General features: G+C 41.3%; 1 protein-coding gene across 1 annotated transcript in view; it reads left to right on the plus strand.

Annotated features, from left to right (window-relative positions):
• The window catches only part of LOC144499693 (PC3-like endoprotease variant B), a 532,138-nt gene that overhangs the window by 183,151 nt on the left and 325,880 nt on the right, over nt 1-23,107 (plus strand). The window contains exon 3 of the mRNA XM_078221972.1: nt 18,666-18,767. Within this exon, the coding sequence (XP_078078098.1) occupies nt 18,666-18,767 (102 nt within the window). The remainder of the gene's footprint in view (nt 1-18,665; nt 18,768-23,107) is intronic.

The raw sequence follows: 23,107 nt of genomic DNA on the forward strand, positions 1-23,107 counted from the left end.
CAAACTACGAGTCAACCAAGCATACATCTTCTGCACACTCCTCTACAGTGGAGATATCTGAACAACAGATGTTAGGTAGGAGAAAAGGTTGTACAGTTTCCACCTTTGTGTCTCAAGCATATTCTTGGCATCTCTTGGCAGGACAAGGTCACCAGCTCAGAGGTGCTGAGAATGCTTATTTCATCAGCATACATTCATTGGTAAGCCAACAACATTGATGCTGGCTTGGCCAAGTTCATCAGATGGATGGCCACTTACCCAAAGACCTGTATGGTAACTTGTCACTGGGTCATAACTTCCTGTGCATCCATACCTCCTCTACAAGGAAACTGCAAGTGAGAAGTGAAGATGGCAGACATTGCCACTTTAACGGGGAGACAGTTGCTGACAGTCATGACATCTGGAGGCTGATTGCTTGGAGGGGCATTGGAAGAGACAAGGCAAAACAGAAAGCTCAGCTCAGCCAAGAGGAGGGTGCAGAGGAAGCAGAGGCCAGAGAATCCTGAACCTTCTCAGCCCACTCTCGTCTTCTGCAGCATATGTGGCAGAGACTGCCATTCTACAGTGGGGCTCCGTGAGTTGACAAACATGCCATAAACTATTGTCCTTTAAAGCGGAGGGTTGCCATTGATAGCTCCAGAGTGGTTAGGTGATTTTAATCATCCATTCACCCTGTTTCCTTCACATGGGTCGGGTGAAAATTACACCCAACATTTCTCAGGAGGTAGTTAACCCCCAGCCACCTAATATACATTCTTCATGTACACCAGTTGGTATGTTATTGGACAAAAAAGGCATTGTTGCCAAGTTATCTCAGATACTGACCTGAAATCCACCCACCTGCACTTTTCAGCAGCAGTCACTGACCAGCAATCAGGAGTGAGAATTCGAATTGATTTTCTGTTTCCTAATCAAAACACACTCAGGCCACTTATGCCCTATTTCTCCATTGAGCTGAAGATCACCCTAATTCAGTACAGACCAGGAATCAAACCTGAAGTTGATACTGATCACATAAACACTCTCTGAAACATGCCAGCACGGACACAGCTAGTTTCTTTCAAGTTCATGGCCTCTTACCCCCATCTCCACCACCGCCCCTGTTTTGTCAGTAGTCATTTCTGCACTGAAGTTTCTCTGGAATTGTGTCTCATTGTTGAATAGGCACAGGCAGCACTTATTAACCTTTCATGAATTTGAGGCCAGGTTTAGGAAACAGTTCAGATAAGAGCTTCTACACCTGCAGTGTGAACTCAAACAATCATCTTACTTGTCCACTTCCGAAATATTGACTGACTTTGCTGCTGAGTATTTCCAGGATTTTCAGTTTGGTTTCAGATTTACTGACTACGACAGTTTTTTGTTCCTGCTTTTGATTGGTTTTGTTAATCATTTTAGAGTAAAATAATATCAAATGTCTGGTTCCAAATTGGATGCTTTTTTAAGCATGTGTCATAATTGCCAAACCGGCAATAGCTTGAATGTGGCTAAACAGAGCTCTCTGAACCTTCGCTGAATTTAGTCACGGGGCAGTCTTCAGTGATAAGAGTCGTTGATTGGGGTGCACCACAGCTGCAATATGGGCTCCCTAAAAGGCCCCACTTGTACCAATTTGCTGCCTTGGCCAGTGTGGGAACAGTTGAGGAGCACGCAATGTTGGCGTAGCAGGTTGAGGCCCAGTGGGCAAGCTGTGGGATCTGTGATGAGGAAGTGTTTTTTAATAGTGCTGTGTTGGCTCCATTCCTGTTGCCAAAGGTCCTCTGCCGTTATTCCTTGGCACGGTGGTTTTAGCCATACAGGCTGACGTGATGCGAAGCGAGCAGCAGGTGGATTGGTAAAGTCCTTGAATTAGATATTTAAATATCAGGGCATAGGTTATCTTTTGAGGAATGATTAGACTGGCTGGGCTTGTATCTGCAGGAGGAGGAGACTTAATTGGGTCAGCATGGCTTCGTGAAAGGGAAATCGTGTCTGACTAATTTATTGGAGTTTTTCAAGGAAATCCCAACTAGAGTGGATAGAGGGGAACCAGTAGATGTGTTGTATTTGGACTCCCAGTAAGTGTTCAACAAAATACTTCACAAAAAGTTAAATCATGTGATAAGAGCCCATGGTGTTGGAGGTGGTATATTGGCATGGATAGAGAATTGGCTAATGGGCAGGAATTGGCAAGTTGAGATAAGGGGCATTTTTTCAGGTTGGCAACCTGTAACCAGTGTGGTTCCACATGGATCAGTGCTGAGACCGCAACTGTTTACAATATGTTTCATTGGAGGCAGTGCAGAGAAAGTTTATTAGGATGATCCCTGGTATGGAGGGATTGTCTTATGAGGAAAGGTTAAACAGGTTGGGACTCGACTCATTGGAATTTAGAAGAATGAGAGGTGATCTCATTGAAACATATTGGATTCTTAAGGAGCTTGACAGGGTAAATGCTAAGAGGATGTTTTCCCTCATGGGAGAGCCTAGAATCAGAGGGCACAGTCTCAGAATAAAGGGGCACTAATTTAAGACTGTGATGAGGAGGAATTTCTTCTTAGAGTTGTGAGTCTTTGGAACTCCTTGCCATGGAGTGCTGTGAAGGCAGAGTCCCTGTGTATATTTAAGGCTGAAATTGATCAATTTTTGATGAGTGAGGAAATCAAGGGTTATGGGAAAAGGGCAGGGAAGTGTACATGAAGAATGTCAGATCAGCCATGATCCTATTGAATGGTGGAGCAGGCTTGAGGGTTGAATGGCCTACTTCTGTTCCTATTTCTTATAGTCTTAACATATAAGATCCTGAGGGCTCTTGACAGGTTTGATGTGAAAGGCTGTTTCCTCTGTGGCATGGTGACACAGTGGTTAGCACTGCTGTTTTACAGCTGCAGGGACCCGGATTCAATTCCGGCCTCGGGTGACTGTGTGGAGTTTGCTCATTCTCCCCATGTCTGCATGGGTTTCCTCCGGGTGCTCTGGTTTCCTCCCACAGTCTGAAGATGTGCAGGTTAGATTGATTGACACTGCTAAGTTTCCCCTTAGTGTCCAAAGATGTGTAGATTAGATGGGATTAAATGTTGGGATTACAGAGATAGGGCGAGGGAAGAAGGCCGGGGTAAAATACTCTATCAGAGAGTCGTTGTGGATTCAATGGGCCGAATGGCGTATTCTGGACTCCAAGGATTTTATAATTCTATGATTCTTGTGAGAGAATCTAAAACTAGGAGTCACTGTTTAAAAATAAAGGATTGCTGATTTAAGACAGAGATGAGAATTTTTTTTCTGAGGTTTGAGAGCCATTGGAATTCCCTTCCTCAAAAGGCAGTGGAAGAGGAGTCTTTGAATCTTTTCAAGACAGAGCAAGATAGATTCTTGATAAACACAGGGTGAAAGGTTATCGGGGTAGGCAGAAGGTTACAATCAGATCAGCCATGATCTTATTGAATGACGAAGCAGGCTCAAAAGGCTGAGTGGCCTACTCCTGCTCCTATTTTGTATGTTTCACATGTATGTGAACTCAGTTTAACCTTTTGAATCCCATATATGCTTTTTTTCCTGAAAATCTTGTTTTTATTTTGTATCTAAGTTAGCAAGAACTTAAAGCAATTGCTTTGGAGAAGTGATTACAGATAGCCAATTCCAGAAAGGAAGTGATTCCTCTGCTTACTCCAACTGTAAGTAATTTAGTAACTAGATCAAAAGACATAGAACATCTTTGTCAAACAAAAAACCTTACTGACAATGTGGTTAGTTGGCTGGTAGAAAACAGTTCTAATCTGCTAGAGTTTAACTAATCCATTCGAATTAAATCTAAGGACAAAATACAAATGTGAATACATCATTGTGGTGTAATGGGACAGACTTTTCTCCCCTCACCCCACCCCCCCCCCCCCCCTCAAGGATACAGACTGGATTCAATTTCAATTAATTCTAACAACTTACTTTCCAGATTCTACCAGCTGACTACAAAAATAGAAGTGTTTGCAGTTTTATAACAATGCCACAACAGAGTGTGCCAATCGTGCCAAGTAAAGATGGTCAGAAAAGGAAGAATGTTATTTTCTGACCAATTTTAATGTAATTTGATCCAACAGTGAGAATGTGGTGTGTCTTGGGGTGACTTTTAATTTTGCACATCCTTCACAATATACCTAGCTTGCAGAACAGGTCATAAATGGAGTGACAGAACGTAAACTGATGACCTAAAGTGTGACTGCACCATTTACCATTTCAGTTTTGCTTTAATGGAATTCCTCAAAAGACTCCTTGGTAACGGCAATGCTTTGGCTACAATTGCCTTTTGTGTGCCTGTGCTGCTTTGGGAGAATTTTCGGAACAATTCCACATTGATCAACCAGCAGGGGGAAGCAAGATTTAAGGAAACAGATTTTGGCAAAAAAAACAAAGATTTGATTCTGTATATTACCACTGTGATACTGTTTAAAAGGTGCACAATATTACCATATTTTGATAAATGTTATGGTTATGTTCAGATCTGACTGGTGAGAGATAGTTATGAAGTATCTAAATATCTTCAGAGCAAAAAGTCAGATATTGAAAGGGGTTGTTGAAAAGGACATCAACAACTCCTGACTTCTATCTTGTATTTGAATGTGGTAGACTGTTACTCAATTTCTATTCTGTTATATGGGACACTGTGTAATATGATACTTTAGATGGTCACTGTGATTGGAATTCCTTTGAGCTGAGCTTACATGAAACCAGTGTAAAAGAGGAAAAGGAGTCTGAAGACTCGGCTAAAAGACTATCAAGTGCCTAGATTCTTAGAAATTAGACTACATTCATCCACTTATTTAGTGTTAGTTATTTTCTGTCGAAATTGTATTATGTTGCACTCTCTTCCCCAGCTAATGTCTGACCTCATTTCTATTCAATATTATTCGTGAAAACATTTCTGCTCTCATACCCATGATAAAATATAGTTTGATAGTTTTCACTATATTTATGTTGTAAACTCATAAGACCATTTTTTTTTTAATATCAAGAATAGATTTTGACAGCCTGGCCTGTTCCCTCTCTTGTGCTTATTTTTATTTTAACGTTTCTTCCACATCCAGCTACTTTTCCCTCCTCTTTAGATTCCTTTACAAACACATATTGATCATTTTGAAGGATATCCTGTTCCCAGGCCGCCTTCAATGCTACTGTTTGGGTTAGGCACATGAGAATGTGTGAGAGCAGGTCACGGTTACTCTTTATGATGTTGCCTCTCTCGCTTTTTGGAGCAGTGTTCAGCTTCTGTTCAACACCTCCCTCAGACAGCACACTGACATCAGGAACTTCACATATATGGGGAATATATTTATCCTGTATCCACCGTTGATATTTTATTTTGTTTTATGACATGTTCAGACTATATACTGATTATATTTAAAAATTGGACCCACTTTAAATGAATCTCATTTGTGTCCTTTCAGATTTAGATCTGACAAGAACAAAATGATAAAGTTATGGAAATTCTCATTAATTAATTATTTTTATTCAGATTTCCCAGTGTTGCCCGAGACCATGCTAAAGGTTTTGGTTGGCTAATTCAAGTACATTTCAAACTTAGTTTATATGTAATGTCTTGGATGTATGTAGATATTTTTTCATATTGCAAAACTTCATAAAAGCCTATTTAAAGATACTATTAACAAAGCATGGCCTACAAGGCCTAATGAACTGTTTTATACACAGGGAATTCTGGATAAGTACACTTGCAAAATTATCCATGACTTCACAAATCGAACTGTAATTGAGCACATAGAATGGAGAATTATGGCAAAAAGTCTATTATGAATGAAGTGTTATCCTGCGAGCCCATTTTTAGTTAACTATCTTATCTAAGTTTCCAGTGCTTTGACTGCAATAGGCAAGAGTCACTCTATGAACAACACACAATTGCATTTTTATCAAAATGAAGCAAAGTATTGTTCGAAATTGTTTAAATACTCCAGTAATAAGATTGAAGCGATTTCAGGTGTCATAGCTGTAGACAAATTGAACTCATAATGATTGTGCTGTTTGCCTCTACTGTCATTTTCAGAAACAAAATGGTACATAGGAGCAAATTGCTGTTTAGAGAGAATTGTTCTTTCTCCAAATCTCTCTCATCCCTGTGGAGAAGCACCTGGCTTCCATTCAATGTCTCTTCATGTTGGCACAGAGCACGGATTGGGAACTCAACATGTGGGGGATTGCAGGCGCAAAACCACATCCTACCACAATGTGATACAGTTGTAGAGTATTCTGCCACAAGACACTCAGTTGCCCTCCGATGAAAAGCATTCTAACATCGCAACAAGTAATGTGTGCATGCACATTTGGGCAACAGTATTACTGCAGGTTCCTAACAACACAGTATGGGAAGGAAAACAAAATGGATGAACTTTAACCTTGGGGATGTAAAGCTGCTGGTGGGGGATGGACATAATTAAAGTTAGCGGAAAGGACAATGGGTGCAGTGTTAAAATGGCAGCTGACTCACTGCTGTCCGTTTTATGCCTTTGCAGATTTTGAAAGTTCCACCCAATAAGCTTGATTCTGTTCTTTCTGTAATATTACAATGTTATTTTTTTCCCGATAGTTATAGGCTTTAGATAGATTCAAATGGAAATATATACCCAGGGCCAGATTTTTGCCATTGAGGTGGGAAGCTCAGTATGGGAAATTTCCTGACTTGGCAGATCCATCTTCATTTAAATGGCCCTCGCATGCACTATTTCTGCTCCAGGGAGGCCTAAGTGGGATCTAATCGGGCCCATCGACCCTGGAAGCAGCATTAAAGGTGGGCAAGTGCTGAAGTGATGTACTTAGAAGACCTGTCTAGGTTTGCTGGGAGTTTGTCCCAGTTGTAAAAGGGTGGTTAGGCCCCCTAGTTCTGATGCCTCACAGTCTCTCATCATCCCCTACTCTCCATGCCCCATCATGCCACAAGAGGTATGAAATTAATTAAAGTTTCTATTTTTGATACTTTAATGGTTTGTCTTTTATGTAGTTACAAGAGCAGCAGTTTCTTTCAAAGAGATTTTGGAATGGGTGATTGAAAGTGAATTTCAAGACTTGCCATTCTTATTACATTTTAAGGATTGCTGTTGAAAGGTTACCAAATCCAGTCTATGGTTCATGATGTTTTGGAGAGGGCATGAACCACTCATTCTCGAGGAGCTGGCCAGACTCCACAGTGGATATGAGATGCCTACCTCCATAGTGGAACCAGCCAGGTTGGGAGTGGAGGTGGTGAAAATAGCCAGTGACAGCAATGGGGGGTGAGAATCCCCAAATTGAGTCCTGCCCACCATCTTTAAAGACCTCCAGAATAGGTCCCACTAGATGAAAATGTGGCCCCCAGTCCCAGTTTTCAAAGGCTTCAACTGGCACCACACTTTTCACAGTAACTTCATTGCAGTGTTAATGTGCATGTGACACCAATAAATAAACTTTAAACTTTGTTGGGAGCATAATGTTACACACAGTTAAAATTCAAAAAGAAGTTAATAATTAAAGTGTAGTGGCAGAATGGAGTTAAAAATATGTTGAAAGTCATTGAAGAGGCTCAAAAAGGTACTCAACCCAGTAACATTTGCCAAGGCTGAACAGGTGAACCGCATACAACGTGAGAGGCAGAAATAATAATGAGAAAGTCAGTTCAGGCAGGAAAGTGATGGTACACATTGCTGGTGTTGCCCCTTGGGCCTATTCTAGTCTACTGCATGAGATATCATCCATGTCCCAGCCTGCAGTGCACAACTACATTAAGCAGGATACCAATGCCTCCTTTAGCAGATCCGATCAGTACATCACTCTCTCAATGGACACCAACAGCCAGACTGATACAGCTGTATGATTTACAACCATGGTTGTCCATCCACCTGGACAGGAGATTATGAACTGAGTGCACGCAACTATCACAACACCAGAGGACAAGCCAGGAGTTTCCACAACAGTAAGGGCTATTATTTCATCATTCTCCAGCCAATGTGTGCAAATCTGTATTCTTTCCAATGGGAGGCGCCATGATGTGCTCACCCTGAGACACTTATTCAAAATGCTCAGAGGGCACTCTGCAATGTAGCCCAAAGTGGGCCATATCATTGTGGTTGTAATAGATCGAGGGTGACTTGATGTGGCTTTATGTATAAAAGGTCTTATTGCCAACAGAAGAAATATATATTTACAACAAGGGCTGACCAGATTACAAATGTGGCTGATCTGCTCGACTCCCTGGTTTCAACTGTGAGTCCCTCCTTGACCTATGATATATGTCCACCTGCCGATTGGCTCAGCGTGTCACCGGGACGATGCATAGGGTCCTCACTGATCATGTGGCCCTTGAGAAACGTCCCCCCTTAAAGGGCCACACTACTGCAGTGGTGTATTGCGTTTGGTGCATCGTGGTAATGCAATGAGTTGGTGGAAGAGGCACAGGAACAGTAAGAAACTTGATCAGACAAGGAAGAAGTTGATGAAGGTGAGAAAGAACTGGAAGAAGGAGGGCAGATAATATCTGGCAGCCAGAGGGGCAAGGTTAGTCTCTCAGCCCAAATGATGAATTTATTTACAACCAGTAGCTTGAACTAAAAATTCTTGGCAGCCAAGTGCTTGACCTTTAGTACTTCCCTTTACAGAAGATACCCACATGTTACTACCCCTATAAGTTGATTCCCAGATGTGGTTTCAGGAGAGCTAATGGAATGTAAGAATGTCTTGAATTTATATAGTGCCCTTCTGCATCCCAGAATCTCCCAGAGTCAATTACAGCCAATTAAGTACTTTTCAAGTGCAGTCACTGTCATAATGTTGGGAACTAACCTTGTCCCACTGGCTGCCAGATATTGTCTGCCCCTCCTTCTTCCAGTTCTTCCTCACCTTCATCCAATTCTTCCTTGTCTGATCAAGTTTCTTACTGTTCCTGTGCCTTTTCCACCCACTCATTGCATTACCATGATGCACCGAACACAACACACCACTGCAGTAGTGTGGCCCTTTAAGGGGGGCATTTCCCGAGGGACACATGATCAGCGAGGACCCTATGCATCATCCTGCCGGCAAGCTGAGCCAATCGGCAGGTGGACATATATCATAGGTAAAGGAGGGACTCACAGTTGGAACCGGGGAGTTGAGCAGAGCAGTCACATTTGTAATCTGATCAGACCTTGTTGTAAATATGTATTTCTGCTGTTGGCAATAAAGCCTTTTTTACATAAAGCCACATTGAGTCGTCCTAGATCTATTACAACCACAATGATATGGCCCACTTTAGGACACATTGCAGAGTGCCCCCTAAATACCATGGATAATTTATATAGGTCCGCCTGAAAGAATAGACAGGTCTTCAGTTTAATATCTCATCAGAAAGACAGCACCTTTGACAGTGCAACCCTCCCACTAGAGTGTCAGCCCAGATTTTGTGCTCAAGTTGCAGGATCCCCATTGAGGACCTTCTGAAGATTATTGCAGCCAGTGACTTCTTACAGAGGTGTATTCTTAATTTAAATGAACTTAAACCTCCAACTGACCCACCAGAACTTCATTCCTGTAAGTGGATATGTTTCAGGGCAGCTCCATCGATTACAAACATACAAAATTGATCAACCAGTAAAGAACAGCTGGCCCATCAAATCTTTCCCACAACATCATGGACAAACATTTCCTTCATCCATTGACCTCCCCACTCACGTCACACCTACCTCTGTAGCAATGTAATCTCCTGAGAGAGGCAAAAAATCCCAGCATGAAACTCTAGGATGAATAAGGCTAAAGTACTCTGTAAAATTCCTCTCCAGCATTCGTAGGCAGTCCAGATGACAGCACGGACCAAGTGTCGTACTATAAAAACATTTGCTTTCTATATGAACCTTCAGCCAGAAACTTTTCCAGCTCCCTCTTGAAGACATACAGGGAGTCTGTACCCACCACGTCAGCTGACAGTATAGACCAGAGGTTCATTACTCTCTGAGAAAAGAAAACCAGCTAATATTTAGTCTTTTCTAATTCCCAAAATATTTTAAGCTGGTGTCCTCTAGTCATCCTTGATCTGTTAAATTGGAATAACCTAGTAATAAAGATTTTATCCAGCTTGTTAATTACTTAATAGATCACTAACAGGTCACCTCTGGTGTGCTCCTAAGGGAAGTAGATGAAACTCCTTGAGCATTTGGGAGTATCTGAGGTTAATTACATTAGGTATGTTTCTTGTAGCTCACTTCTGGACCTCTCCCAAGGCCCTTCTACCATCTTACTGGGGAGAGTAAAGCTGGATGCAGTGCTCTAATTGTGGTCTGACCAGTAATCAGATAGTGTCCAATGGTCTCATATTGTATTGTTCTTTTGATATAGCCTTGTTAATTTCAGCTGCAGCTTCTCTGCATTGGTTAAGAATTTTCGGTGACACAGTAAGACCAGATTTTTCATTCTCTCAACTCCTTTCAGTATTGTTCCTTGAAAATAGTTTATGTGCTCTGTGCTGACCCTGTCAACATGCGCTACTTTTTTCTAAATTAAATGCCATTTTTGGATTTAATTGCACTCCCCTATCATCTCATCTTTTACACAATGGAAAACCAACTAATGAATTAATCAATTCTGAGAATTAATATATTCCAATTTTTCGGCTGAAATAGGTGAGTTGACTCAAATAAGAACACCTTTGCCCAACAGTAACCCACGGTTAATATAAGGACTCAGGATTGGATATAATGCAATATGGAATGTAATTCCAGATTTATATTAAATTGGGTTTCCAAAGTACCCAAAAGGGCTGCATAACGTCCTTAGTACTCTTTAAACTTACTTGCTTTTAATTTATCTTCAACCACAAATGAACAAAACTCTTCCTTGGACAGAAGGGTCAGGGTTCTAGTTGCAGTAAACAAACCATTGCCTAATTGGACTGAAAACAGAGCATAAAACTAATCTTGGTGCAAGGTGACATCGTGACAGCAGTATTATAAAGTTGCAAACTTATTCTTTCCATCCTGAGCTATTGAGTCATGTTTTGAAGTTGCACAGCATCGTGTGGCATGTGCTGCTAGTTAGACCTTTTCCTGCACGCCTCAGGTCAAACTCTCACTGCTCTGTAAGTGCGAATTGATGATGCAGCAAGGGAAATGTGCGTGGCTGTTGGTGAATGGAGGGGCCAATCTTCTGTCTCCTTAACTAATGAGAATTGAGGATTAAGGAGGAAAAAGGAACAATGAAGAATGAGTGTGAATCAGAGTCAAATCAGGTACGGAAAGAGAAAGAATGATTAGGTTAAGAAACAGAGAAGAGAGAAATGAAAACAAAGGAAAAAGTTAAAGGATTTCTAAAATAAAATCTAAGAAATGACTGGATGTAGGAATAAGAGTCAGTGGTTTAAATAGCTCCCCTTCTGAGCCAGAGAAATTGAATGGCATTGCATTAATATTCTATTGCATTATAATTGCATTAATGCTCTGGCCACGAGCAGGCTAGAGGCTGGGAATTCTGTGGAGAGTAATTCCCCTCCTGACACCCCCCCCCCCCCCCAAAAGCCTGTCCACCATCTACAAAGTACAGGTCTAGTGTGCAATGGAATATTCTCCACTTGCCTGGATGAGTGCAGCTCCAACAACACTCAAAAAGCTCAATGCCACCCAAGACAAAACAGCCTGCTTGATTGGCACCCAATCCACCACCTTCAACATCCACTCCCTCCAGCACTGATGCACAGTGGCAACAGTGTGTACCAGCCACAAGATTATCTGCAGCAATTCACCAAGGCTTCTTCGGCAGCGCTTTCCAAACCCGCTGCCTCTACCAGCTAGAAGGACAAGGGCAGCAGACACATGGGAACACCACCACCTGCAAGTTCCCTTCCAAGTCACACACCATCTTGACCCGGAAAAATAGTCATTTCTTTAGTGTTGCTGGTTCAAAATCCTGGAACTCCCTTCCTAACAGCACTACAGTGTACCTATATCACATAGATTGCAGTAGTTCAAGAAGGCAGCTCACCACCAACTTCTCAAAGGCAATTAGGGATAGACAGCAAATGCTGGCATAACCAACATCACCTACATTCCATTAACAAATTTAAAAAATATATCACGTCACTATAGGGCACTTACGCTGTTAAGTACGAGCTTTAAGCTTGTGCGGTAAGTTAATTTGACTTTAATATGCAAATGCATCATGTTCATGAAAATAATTGGATGGTTGAGGGCATGGTGCTTTTGTGTGAGGCCATCAGTGGAGTAGTGTAAATGCAGCAAGTTCTGTTAATTCACAACACCACTTCACCTGAACTTGCTGGCTAATTCGCACATTTATACAATCATGCGTGACAATCTCATTGCAATTTTTCCAGAAAGATTTGGACCAATGTAATTGAACCATTTGAATTTTGGAAAGAAATAGCAGAGAATGCACACATTTATCCATTAGGTTAGTGCATCCCAATTCTGGACATCATACTTTAGGAAGAATATGGAGGCTTCAGAGAGGGTACAGGAAATATTCATGATTCCAGGAATGAGGGACTCCAGTTTTGGGATAGGTCGGATAAGGTGTCACAGTGGTTAGCACTGCTGCCTCACAGCGCCAGGGACACAAGTTCGATTCGGAACTTGAGTGTCTGTCAGTGTGGAGTTTGCACGTTCTCCCCGTGTCTGCGTGGGTTTCCTCCGGGTGTTCTGGTTTCCTCCCACATAGCAAAGATGTGCAGGTTAGGTGGATTGGCCATGCTAAATTGTCCGTTAGTGTCCCATGATGTGTAGGTTAGGGTGATTAGTGAGGTAAATGCGTGGGGTTACGGGGATAGGCAAGAGGGGGTGGGCCTGGGTAAGATGTTCTTTCGGAGAGTCAGTGCCGACTCAGTGGGCCAAATGGCCTCCTTCTGCACTGTAGGGATTCTATGATTCTAATGTGGCATTGTTTCCCTTAGAAAAGAGAAGGTTGAGAGGAATTTCTTAGAGTTGTTTAAAAGCATGGGAAGTTGAGACAGTGGCAATAGAAAAAAGCTGCTCCCATTGGAGGAAGGGTCAAGAACAAAGAACCACTGATTTAAGATGATTTTAATAATACTAGGGGAATTTCACAGTAACTTCATTGCAGTGTTAATGTAAGCCTTACTTGTGACTAATAAATAAACTTTACATTATGAATGGCGTAAAGAGGAAAAACCTTTTTGCACAGCAAGTCATTTGGATCTTTAATACACTGCCCGAAAGTGGTGGAGAAGATTCAATCATATCTTTCATAAGGGAGCAATATAAGGAGTAAGCTCCCAGAGAGGATAATGCAGGGCCATGGGGAAAAGGTGAGGGAGTAGAACTTGCCGAGTTGCTCATGCAGAGAGCCAGTATGAACATGGCCAGCTGAATGGCCTCCTCCTCTGCTGTAACCATTCTATGCTTCTAATCCAAGAGTTAATCCAACTGTGGGAATTACTCAGAGGGTTATTAAGAATGCTTCAGCAAAATAACAGACTGAAAAATCAGCATGTGACAGGCAGTGAAACATTGGAAGAATATTGAGGTGGAGCTTGTTTGAGAGGTATTTTGCATCAAGGAAGCTGTTTGAGACTACCCAGAACACTTCGATCTCCATGAGAGGAGAAAGATCGAGAAGGGCATTTCATTATCAGACAAGATCTTTTTATAAAAACAGTGGGGTTTAGAAAGCTTTGAGAATAATTTAAAAATTTGCAATGATAGGAAAGTGAGACACCATGAAATATGAAATGGAGCCAATTCAGGTGGATCTGGTGTCCTATAGTAATTCATTGCAGGTGAGAATAAACTGATTCAATTATTTTCCCAAGCATATGGTAAGGAAATTAAGTCTAATAAATAATCGTCAGAATTTATTTGTATGTTCGAAACTCGTGATGTCTGTTGTCAGTTGCAGCCAAAAATTTGTAAATTATTTAAAGCAAATATGGCCTTTAATTTACTGAACTTTGGGATTTTTAGTTATATGATAATATATGAAATGTCAGATATATGCTAATAAATTAGCTTGTTTTTCATCAATTTGGAATAAAAATTAGTTTACGCAGTAAAACTTAATTTTGTCATGAATAGCAAGAACCATTGAGTTTTAGGAAGAGGTTGAGTGATGTTGCTGTTAGTATACAATAATTTTGATAGGGCTTATTTTTAATTTCACGGAACTCAGTTCAGAATTTATAACCAGCTTTACTTGACTTCTAATGAGCTGGACCTTCTCGGTATTGACTCAGTACCAAGGTACATAGGGTCACCTCCGTCAGGTCGAGCAGGTCAAAGGAGCCTCAGGAGAAAGTATCTAAATTGATTCAGCTGGTAGGGCATAGTTTCTGACCTCGTCTCCTTTCAAACTCCGCAGAGAAATGAACAGAAGACTTCAAGAAGAAGAAAGTGACCTCAGCAACCTTGCAAAGCAATGATATTTTCCTCCATTCTCTCAGTCTATGGATGTCCAAGTGAAGAGTGCAGTTTAGCCACATTTTGAGATTCTAGAGCCATGGAAATGGAGAGTCTGAATAGGCAGAACTAAGCAAGCATTTTGCCAGATGGAGTGAACATGTCGCCAGTCTTGTAGTGTCTCAGATTCAAGATACACCTTCTGCTGTTTGCTGTTTGCTCCTTCCTTCATTGTAGCTTGCCAAGTCACGACCTGGAACATTCACGTGGCAACTAGAGAAAAAGGAGGACAACGAATATTACCATCTTCCTCTCTTCCAATCAGATAAAATACTAACTCAAAGCACACGACTTAGTTTGGAATGAGGTTGAGAACTGGAATACTTTTCAGAAAAAAACTGCACCCTGCGCAAATAAGAGGAACATGAAAATGAAATTATATTGCAAAAATATCATACATAATTTTTATGCATCGTAGTGTCCATGTGAGTAAACTAATGTATTGTTAACTGGCTTGCCATTTTAGAGGCAGCAAACATTTTCAGCAATTCTGTAGTTGCAGAAAGGAAGACAGATTAAGCCTAATCATTAAAACAATATCTTACTAGTTTCGCCCAAGATTCTCTTACTTACAATCCTTGTAAGGAATCATTAGTGTAGTTTGGAATATACGCACATATGAATTAGGAGCAGGAGTAGCCACAAATACTTAGACCATGATAAATTCAGTTTTAAAAATGAGGAAAATGCCTTGCACAGTATTTAAAAATACACAGTGTCAAATTATGCTTTCCTTGGATTTACTAACATCTGGCCTGTAGTGTTTTTTTTCACTGGCGCGGGTCTTTCAATGTGTATCTCCACATAGCTCATTGCAATTAGCATTTGTTTCAGTCCGGGAGGTTGATCAAGAGGAATCAGCAATTTTAAAAACTCAGTACCGGCAAAGTACAAAGCAGTACACAGCTGGCACTGAATTTTTAAAATGCTGACACCTCCTGATCGGGTATTCAGCATTGAAAAGGATAACGGTTCTCGTTAACCCTGTGGCGTACTCACTGATCTGCCACTGATGCAGATGAGGGGCCCTTTGCCTACCTCAGAGCAAAATATTAAATCTCGCTGGAGCTTCGGAAAGAAGATTAAAAACTATGATTTCTTCCATCAGGTAGGAGAGATCGTAAGTAGGGATCTTATAGGGCACCCTTTAAAAAAAAAATCAATACTTACAAGATTATGATTATTTTGTTCCAAAGAATCGATTAAAAAATTGTAAAACTATAGCACAGACGTTGGAGTCTGATTGTATATACCATTTAACAATAGACTGATCAATGGCCATCTACGCTGTTGATCTCGTTTTGATCTTCCCTTGAAAGAAAGGGGTCAGGAGGCTAACAGTAGCATGGACAAAATTCTAAGGGCCGGTTTTATGCACAGTCTTTGATTAAGATAGCAATGATTGCAGTATCCTGATGTTTTAATGTAGACGGGGAGATGAGAGAAGTTATAAAGAGTGTGAGATGCCTCAGCTTGAATCAGTTCTGTCTATTTAATCCAGTGCTTATTGGGGCCATAAACTGAAAGCTAATAATTTTGGTGCGTCCTGAAATAAAGCCAGAAGCTTGAATTCCTGCCATTAGCCCTTGATGATGAATAGGGCTAATGAATACAAGTGGTCGGAATCTGTGACCAGCTGCATCAAGGCAGGTAATACAGCTCAGATTTAATTGGGAGCAGGTATTGGTAGGCTGTATTACTTTAATTGGTAAGGAGGATTTCTAAATGGAAAGGACAAAGTATAATGGCCAAATTGTGCTGTACAATAGCACTTAGGCTGGGATTGTATGCATTCGTTAATCTGCTGAGGAATGAGGCAATTCTGAACAATTTTCTCAGTGAAACCAACTCCAGAAAGCTTGTCCCTTTTGTTCCCCCTTGGGAAAATGCAAGATTGAAACAGAAAATACCTCTATGGAGGCAATCATTTGCCACGTGTGGAAAGCGGATACAGCTGTAAACTATGAAAAAGGGATCTTTGTAGTACAATAAAGGATGGAAAAGGAGATAAAGCCAGGGATAAGAGTGGGCTTGTCACTGCTTCAGTGAAGGTATAAAGTGATGACATTTACAGTGACAATTGAGACCATAAAAAGGAACTCAGTAAAATTTAGATTGAGAAATTTGATCTTTAAAAGACAGGCTGCGATAATTAAAAGTAGACTTAAACTGTTAAGCAAGTCATTAATGAAAGAAGGGTTAGGGGAGCCTTTTAAAAAGTTAATGATGCAGTTGCCATTACTCTAGGAACCACATTTTCTGTCCAAATCAACTACACCTCATCATTAGATAGTAACATAACTACACTTTAAAAAAAATGTTGGGTTGTAAATAAGGGTGGCCTTTAACCAGCAAGTTGTTAATCTCAGTGAATTATTTAAGAAGCATATCCCATTTAGTATTGTGGTGACCTCAGCATTATTAGCAAAAAGTTTTTTCTAAGTATGACAAACTGACAGGTTGTTGAAGAACATATTTTTATTGAATTTCTTAAAATTATATCATCATAGTAGAAACAGTAAATGCATGTTGAAATGGATAGGGAACCTTGTCTTTTATAAACAAAAGAATTGTAATATGACAACCTCAGATGTTGCTATCCTGCACTCAGTTATATGCCCTACAATTAATTAAAGGTTACATGGTACAAATAGCAAACAATTTTCTTAATTAAATCTGCCATACCTGAGTCTTTTCTTGCTACAATGAAATGTTAATGTTGCTCATGGTTACAACAATATTAAAATATATTATCACAACTGAAATAGCACAATAATCAATACATATATGATCTGACTGCACTATTAAAAGATGATGCAGTAGAAATTGGTCTGGTCTTGCTTTGATATTCAGACTTGCCTGAAGTAAAAGACCCGAGGAGCATTAGAAATTGGTCTTTGAACCTCATCTGCATATTCAGGCTGAACTGTTTATGGAGGTATGACTAAGAGGAACCAATTTCGGTCTGCCTGACTCACTGCCATTGGTGCTCGGCTAATCACAGGATAAGGACTAGAAGAAGCTACAGGGCTGGTGTGGGGTGGGAAGTGATCAGAACTCCTATGGAGTTGAGGGAATGGTCCTGAAGCTCCTCCTCCCTCTTCTTCTTAAGTTCCCTACTCAAAAGCAGACCTGACCCCCCCCCACAGCATCATGACCTCCAACATAGATAGGGCACAGAGGCAGGTCCTGAATCCCAAATTGAAGCCGGTGCTGTTGGCATCAAACTGATCCAGACCATCTGTCCAGCTAACTGAACTAATCAGTCCCCCAAGGTGTCCAAGTTGCTGTGGCAACATAGACTTTAACATGCATATTGTAGCCTGGAACTATGGTTAGTGATGGTAGAGGTTCCAATATCTTTCCATCCCATGGCTCACCAGGAATCCCTCTATTTTTACTGCCTGACGTGGGAAGGATTTATGAGTTGATGCTCCGCCATGTTTGGCTATGTTATGAACACCTCGTCCTTGGCCATGAAGTCCTGGGATGGACTTGCACCCAGATGTTCTGGCTCAGAGGCAGGGCTGCTACCCATTGCATCACAAGAACACCTCTTATCACCATAAAAATGTGTTTTTTGAAAATCTAATTCAAAGATTTGCCTTTGGTTAGCCTCTGTGGTGTAGCTGTGGAATCCAGAGTTGGGCAGTCACAATACCTTCTCTGTTCAGATGCCAATTTGTGAAAGGAGCCCTTTAATATGTGTTAAGTCCCTAATTGACTTATTCAATGGAGACCTCCTGACTTTCTATTACCTAAAAAGTGGGTTCCAAAAATTTGGAAATTGAACAGCAAGTTGGACATATGCCATCCCACAGCTAAATTGGTCCACTTTGCGTCCACTTTTATGCACACCAATTCCAACCCTAATGAGTTAAGAAAGAATTGAGTGAAGTCAGTACTGTATCTTACCCAATGCCGATGCTCATCAGACCTGACCCCCAGAGCCTTGGTTTTCAATAAGGAAAGTTCCTGATCCCTCCCAACGCCACACCCCCAACCCCCACCATCAGCACATTGTGGTGAAACTTGTCGCCCCACGATGTTTAGTGAGCTCCAAGTGGACTTAAACAAGGCTAAAGTTTCACTTATAGTAGTATTGACAGCATGGTCTGAGGCATCCTCAGTGGAGTGCCTTAAATGTTTGGCAGAGGTTAAGCAAGTTGGTATCAATTGTGTTGTAATGACACTTGTGGTAATCGACATTGTGGTTCAATACGTTCCATAATCTCTTCTTTCTTTGTGATGATGCAGGTTGGAAATCTAAAAGGGTTCCACATCTTGAGGTCACCAAGGAAAAGAATCACAAAACGGAGCACAGAGCAATTGCTGAAGCAGCTGAAGCAGGATCCCCAGGTGGGTTTCATGTGTTGGCCAATGATGAAAAGTGAGATGGGTGCCTCTGCTCGCGGCTGAGTTCACATGTTTGAAGCAGCTCTGCCTGATGCACAACAGAGTCTGGGTGGGGTAAATTGGCATTCAACTAAAATTTGGAGACACTTGCTTTGTAGAAATGGCAGATTGACATGATTACAACCTAATTCATATCTCTTTTCCCCCATGTATCAAAGCAGAATGTGTCACACCCAGGATAATATTTACTCAGGTTACAATTATATTAAACAATTCATTTTGTTTTCCCTCGAATACATATGTGAAAATATATGAAGAATTAAAAATCTAGTTAATTTATACAGTCACTGAATCGTCAGTTGTTTCTGTTTTATAAGTAATTTGTTCTTGCCCTTTGGTTTTTGAGTGGATGTTAACCTTTAACCTTTAAAGCCTTTGAGGGTTGTACTTAGTCCTGAAAATGATCTTGTGGTGGTGTACAAGCAATTCAGAGGACACAGATAACGCTTGTTGAAAAGTCTTTGTTTAATGTTCCATCTTAAATGAATCTGTGATCTTTCGATTAATAACCAACCAGTGCATTGTTTTTTTTTAATGGGTTAAGCATTTTCGAATAAAACCCAAAATACTGCAGCGTTCTGACGAAAGGTCATTGACCTGACATGTTAACCCGACCTTCCTCTCCACACACATGCTGTGTGACCTGCTGAGTGAATGCAGCATTTTCAGTTCAACCTTTTTTAAAAACATTAATCTCATAGTCTGTAATAATAAACATGCTGTTGCACAGCATTTTTAGCTTTGAATCAGCACAAACTCTACCATGTAATATAGGTTTATAAATATGGGGTCGCACATCATTTGCCCTTCACACTCATTGCAGTATTACTGCAGTCTGGTGCAAAGCCAAGCTCTAAAAGATTCCCAGGACATCCAAGGGGAACTATTCCCAAGTAATTTTGAACTCTTTAGCATAAGCTGCAAATAGAAATCTTTTGAAATAATTGGCGCTTTTTAACTTGGGGAGAACTAGTTACTCTATCATATTTCGAACACATTTTTTTTGTGATCAACATCTCTGGACATCTGATAATTGATCAAGTGCTTTCATTCACATTAATGGACACTAAGTCTGATTGGTAACTGTGTTAACACCATGCTCTGCCATCTTATTTCTTGGTTTTGCAGAAAGTAATGCCTGTGCTGTTTGGTCACAAATAAATGACAAAGTCAAACAGCTTGACAGATATGGTATAGAGTAGCAAGATAACCAATGTGGAGACGAACATTTTGTGCCACAAATTCAGTGCAGCAGATGGGTGTAAGATCTTTTTGTGCTTGAAGTATTTTGCTGCAAGCCTTATGGAACTTGTCACTGCCTAAATATTTCCAAAATTACCACGATAAACTGACCTTTATCAATCCAATTGCTGTTAAAACCACAGAAGGAAACCACTGTACCTGATTTTTCTTTTTGAATACTGAATAAGCTGGGCAAGCAGTTATAATTATATTGCTTTATAAATCTATTATTATTGTCATTAACAAGAATAACAAAAAGAATCTGCAGATTTAAAAACAGACCATTATGTTGGCTCGTGTAAAAGGAATTTAATGAATGATAATTATGGATATGCTGAAAGATTAATTATTGTTGTGACTAAATTTATGTGCCCACCTGGACAATGGTCTTGGAAATTAAAATAATTTGCGGTGTTGTTGTTGAAGTGTAAATGAAATCTGATGACATAACTGAGGACAGGAAGTTCTTCTGGGGCCAGATTTTCATGTTGGAGGCAGGAGTGGGGAGCTGGGAAATTTCCTGATATTGCGATCCCAAATCCAACCTGACAGTGCAGGCCGATGGGATTTTCATCAGCAGGAGACCTGTCCGCTGGTGCCTTGATTATAAACGTGTGCAGTTATCACCCCATGCACTGGGGTGGTCTGACTGTTGCAGCAAAATCATTGTCCTCGGCAATTGTGAGGACGCATCCATTAGGAAACTGATAAAACAGCTACCCTTGAAAAATAGGGCTTCTGTAATGGTGTGAATGCAGCAGTGAGCAACAGACTGAGAAATGCCACATATGTGGTAATGCTGTTGCAAGTAGACCCTGTGCTCTGGGTATTCTCAGGGCCCCCTCTATTGCCTTGGCTCTTGAAGTTTGCCTGCTTGCTACCTGGGGGTCCTTCCTTGTGTTGTGCAATACTGTCACTGCACTGCCTTGATTGCCTGCAGGTGTAAGGGATTGTTTTCCGCGGCAGAATCCCTTCCTTGGGATAGAATTTTTGCGAGCCTGGCTGAATGGCATAATGCCCACTGTTGCCGGATTGTTGAACAGCCCGAAATTGCCACAGAGGTCTGCAGTGCCTCTATCCCCACTGCTTCCTTGTGTAACTCCAGCACCTTACTTGGGCCTTTCCAGCTCATTTTACTGCAAAGCTTGCTTACTTCTGCACTTTTCAGAATTTTTCTGCCCTTTAGGATGTCTCTCATTCCCTTTTGACTGCACTGTGCTGACATGGTTTACACAACCTTCTAAGCTCTGCCCGACCTCCTGAAAATCCCAGGGTTACTGCTTAATGACAGTGACCAGATCTCTCATGCTACCTGTGGACTCCTGACTGCCCCATTTCTCCTATCAGTGAAAATGGTTGACACCAGAAACAGGAGTAGGAATTCTGGATCCATGCTCCAGCTGCTATTTCTTTTCCCCATCTAATTCTGTGCAGGTCCACACTGGGACTGCAAAATCTGGCCCTTGCTGTCTGTGTTGGGAACAGTATTGAAATATATAGATATAGGTACAGACTGACTTGTTCAAATCCTCCATATTCAGGGAGAAGATCCTGAGAGGCAGGATTTATGAACATTTGGAGAGGTAGAATATGATTAAGAGTAGTTAGCATGGCTTTGTCAACGGCAGATCATGCCTTACGAGCCTGGTTGAATTTTTTGAGGATGTGACTGAACACATTGATGAAGGAAGAGCAGTAGATGTAGTATATATGGCCTTCAGCAAAGCATTTGATAAGGTGCCCCATGCAAGGCTTATTGAGAAAGTGAGGGGGCATGGGATCCAAGGGGACATTGCTTTGTGGATCCAGAACTGGCTTGCCCACAGAAGGCAAAGAATGGTTATAGATGGGTCATATTCTGAATGGAGGTCGGTCACCAGTGGAGTGCCCCAGGGATCTGTTCTGGGGCCCTTACTCTTTGTGATTTTTATAAATGACCTGGATGAGGAAGTGGAAGGATGGGTTGGTAAGTTTGCTGATGACACAAAGGTTGGAGGTGTTGTGGATAGTGTGGAGGGATGTCAGAAGTTGCGGCGAGACATTGATAGGATGCAAGACTGGGCAGAGAAGTGGCAGATGGAGTTTAACCCAGATAAGTGTGAGGTGGTTCATTTTGGCAGGTCAGATAGGATGGCAGAATATAATATTAATGGTAGGACTCTTGGCAGTGTGGAAGATCAGAAGGATCTTGGGGTCCGAGTTCATAGGACGCTCAAAGCAGCTGTGCAGGTTGAGGCTGTGGTTAAGAAGGCGTATGGTGTATTGGCCTTCATCGATCGAGGAATTGAGTTTAGGAGTTGTGAGAAAATGTTGCAGCTATATAGGACCCTGGTCAGACCCCACTTGGAGTACTGTGCTCAGTTCTGGTCGCCTCATTACAGGAAGGATGTGGAAGCCATAGAAAGGGTGCAGAGGAGATTTACAAGGATGTTGCCTGGGTTGGGGAGCATGCCTTATGAGGATAGGTTGCGTGAGCTCGGCCTTTTCTCCTTGGAGAGACGAAGGATGAGGGGTGATCTGATAGAGGTGTATAAGATGGTGAGAGGTATTGATCGAGTGGACAGTCAGAGGCTTTTTCCTAGGGCTGAAATGGTTGCCACAGGAGGACACGGGTTTAAGGTGCTGGGGAGTAGGTACAGAGGAGATGTCAGGGGTAGGTTTTTCACTCAGAGAGTGGTGGGTGCATGGAATGGGCTGCCAGCAACGGTGGTGGAGGCGGATTTGATAGGGTCTTTTAAGAGACTTTTAGATAAGTACATGGAACTTAGTAAGATAGAGGGTTATAGATAAGCATAGTAATCGCTAAGGAAGGGACATGTTTGGCACAACTTTGTGGGCTGAAGGGCCTGTATTGTGCTGTAGTTTTTCTATGTTTCTATTCACTTAATCAGGGGAACAAAACATGAAGGCACGACTCAGTCGTGTGTTATCCACTTGTCCGAACATCCTTTCCACAGACCTCAATTCACTGCTGCCCACTGTTTTGATTTGATTTTTTTTGATTTGATTTATTATTGTCACATGTATTAGTGAAAAGTATT

This window comes from Mustelus asterias, chromosome 10 (assembly GCF_964213995.1).
Source record: "Mustelus asterias chromosome 10, sMusAst1.hap1.1, whole genome shotgun sequence".
NCBI lineage: Eukaryota > Metazoa > Chordata > Chondrichthyes > Carcharhiniformes > Triakidae > Mustelus > Mustelus asterias.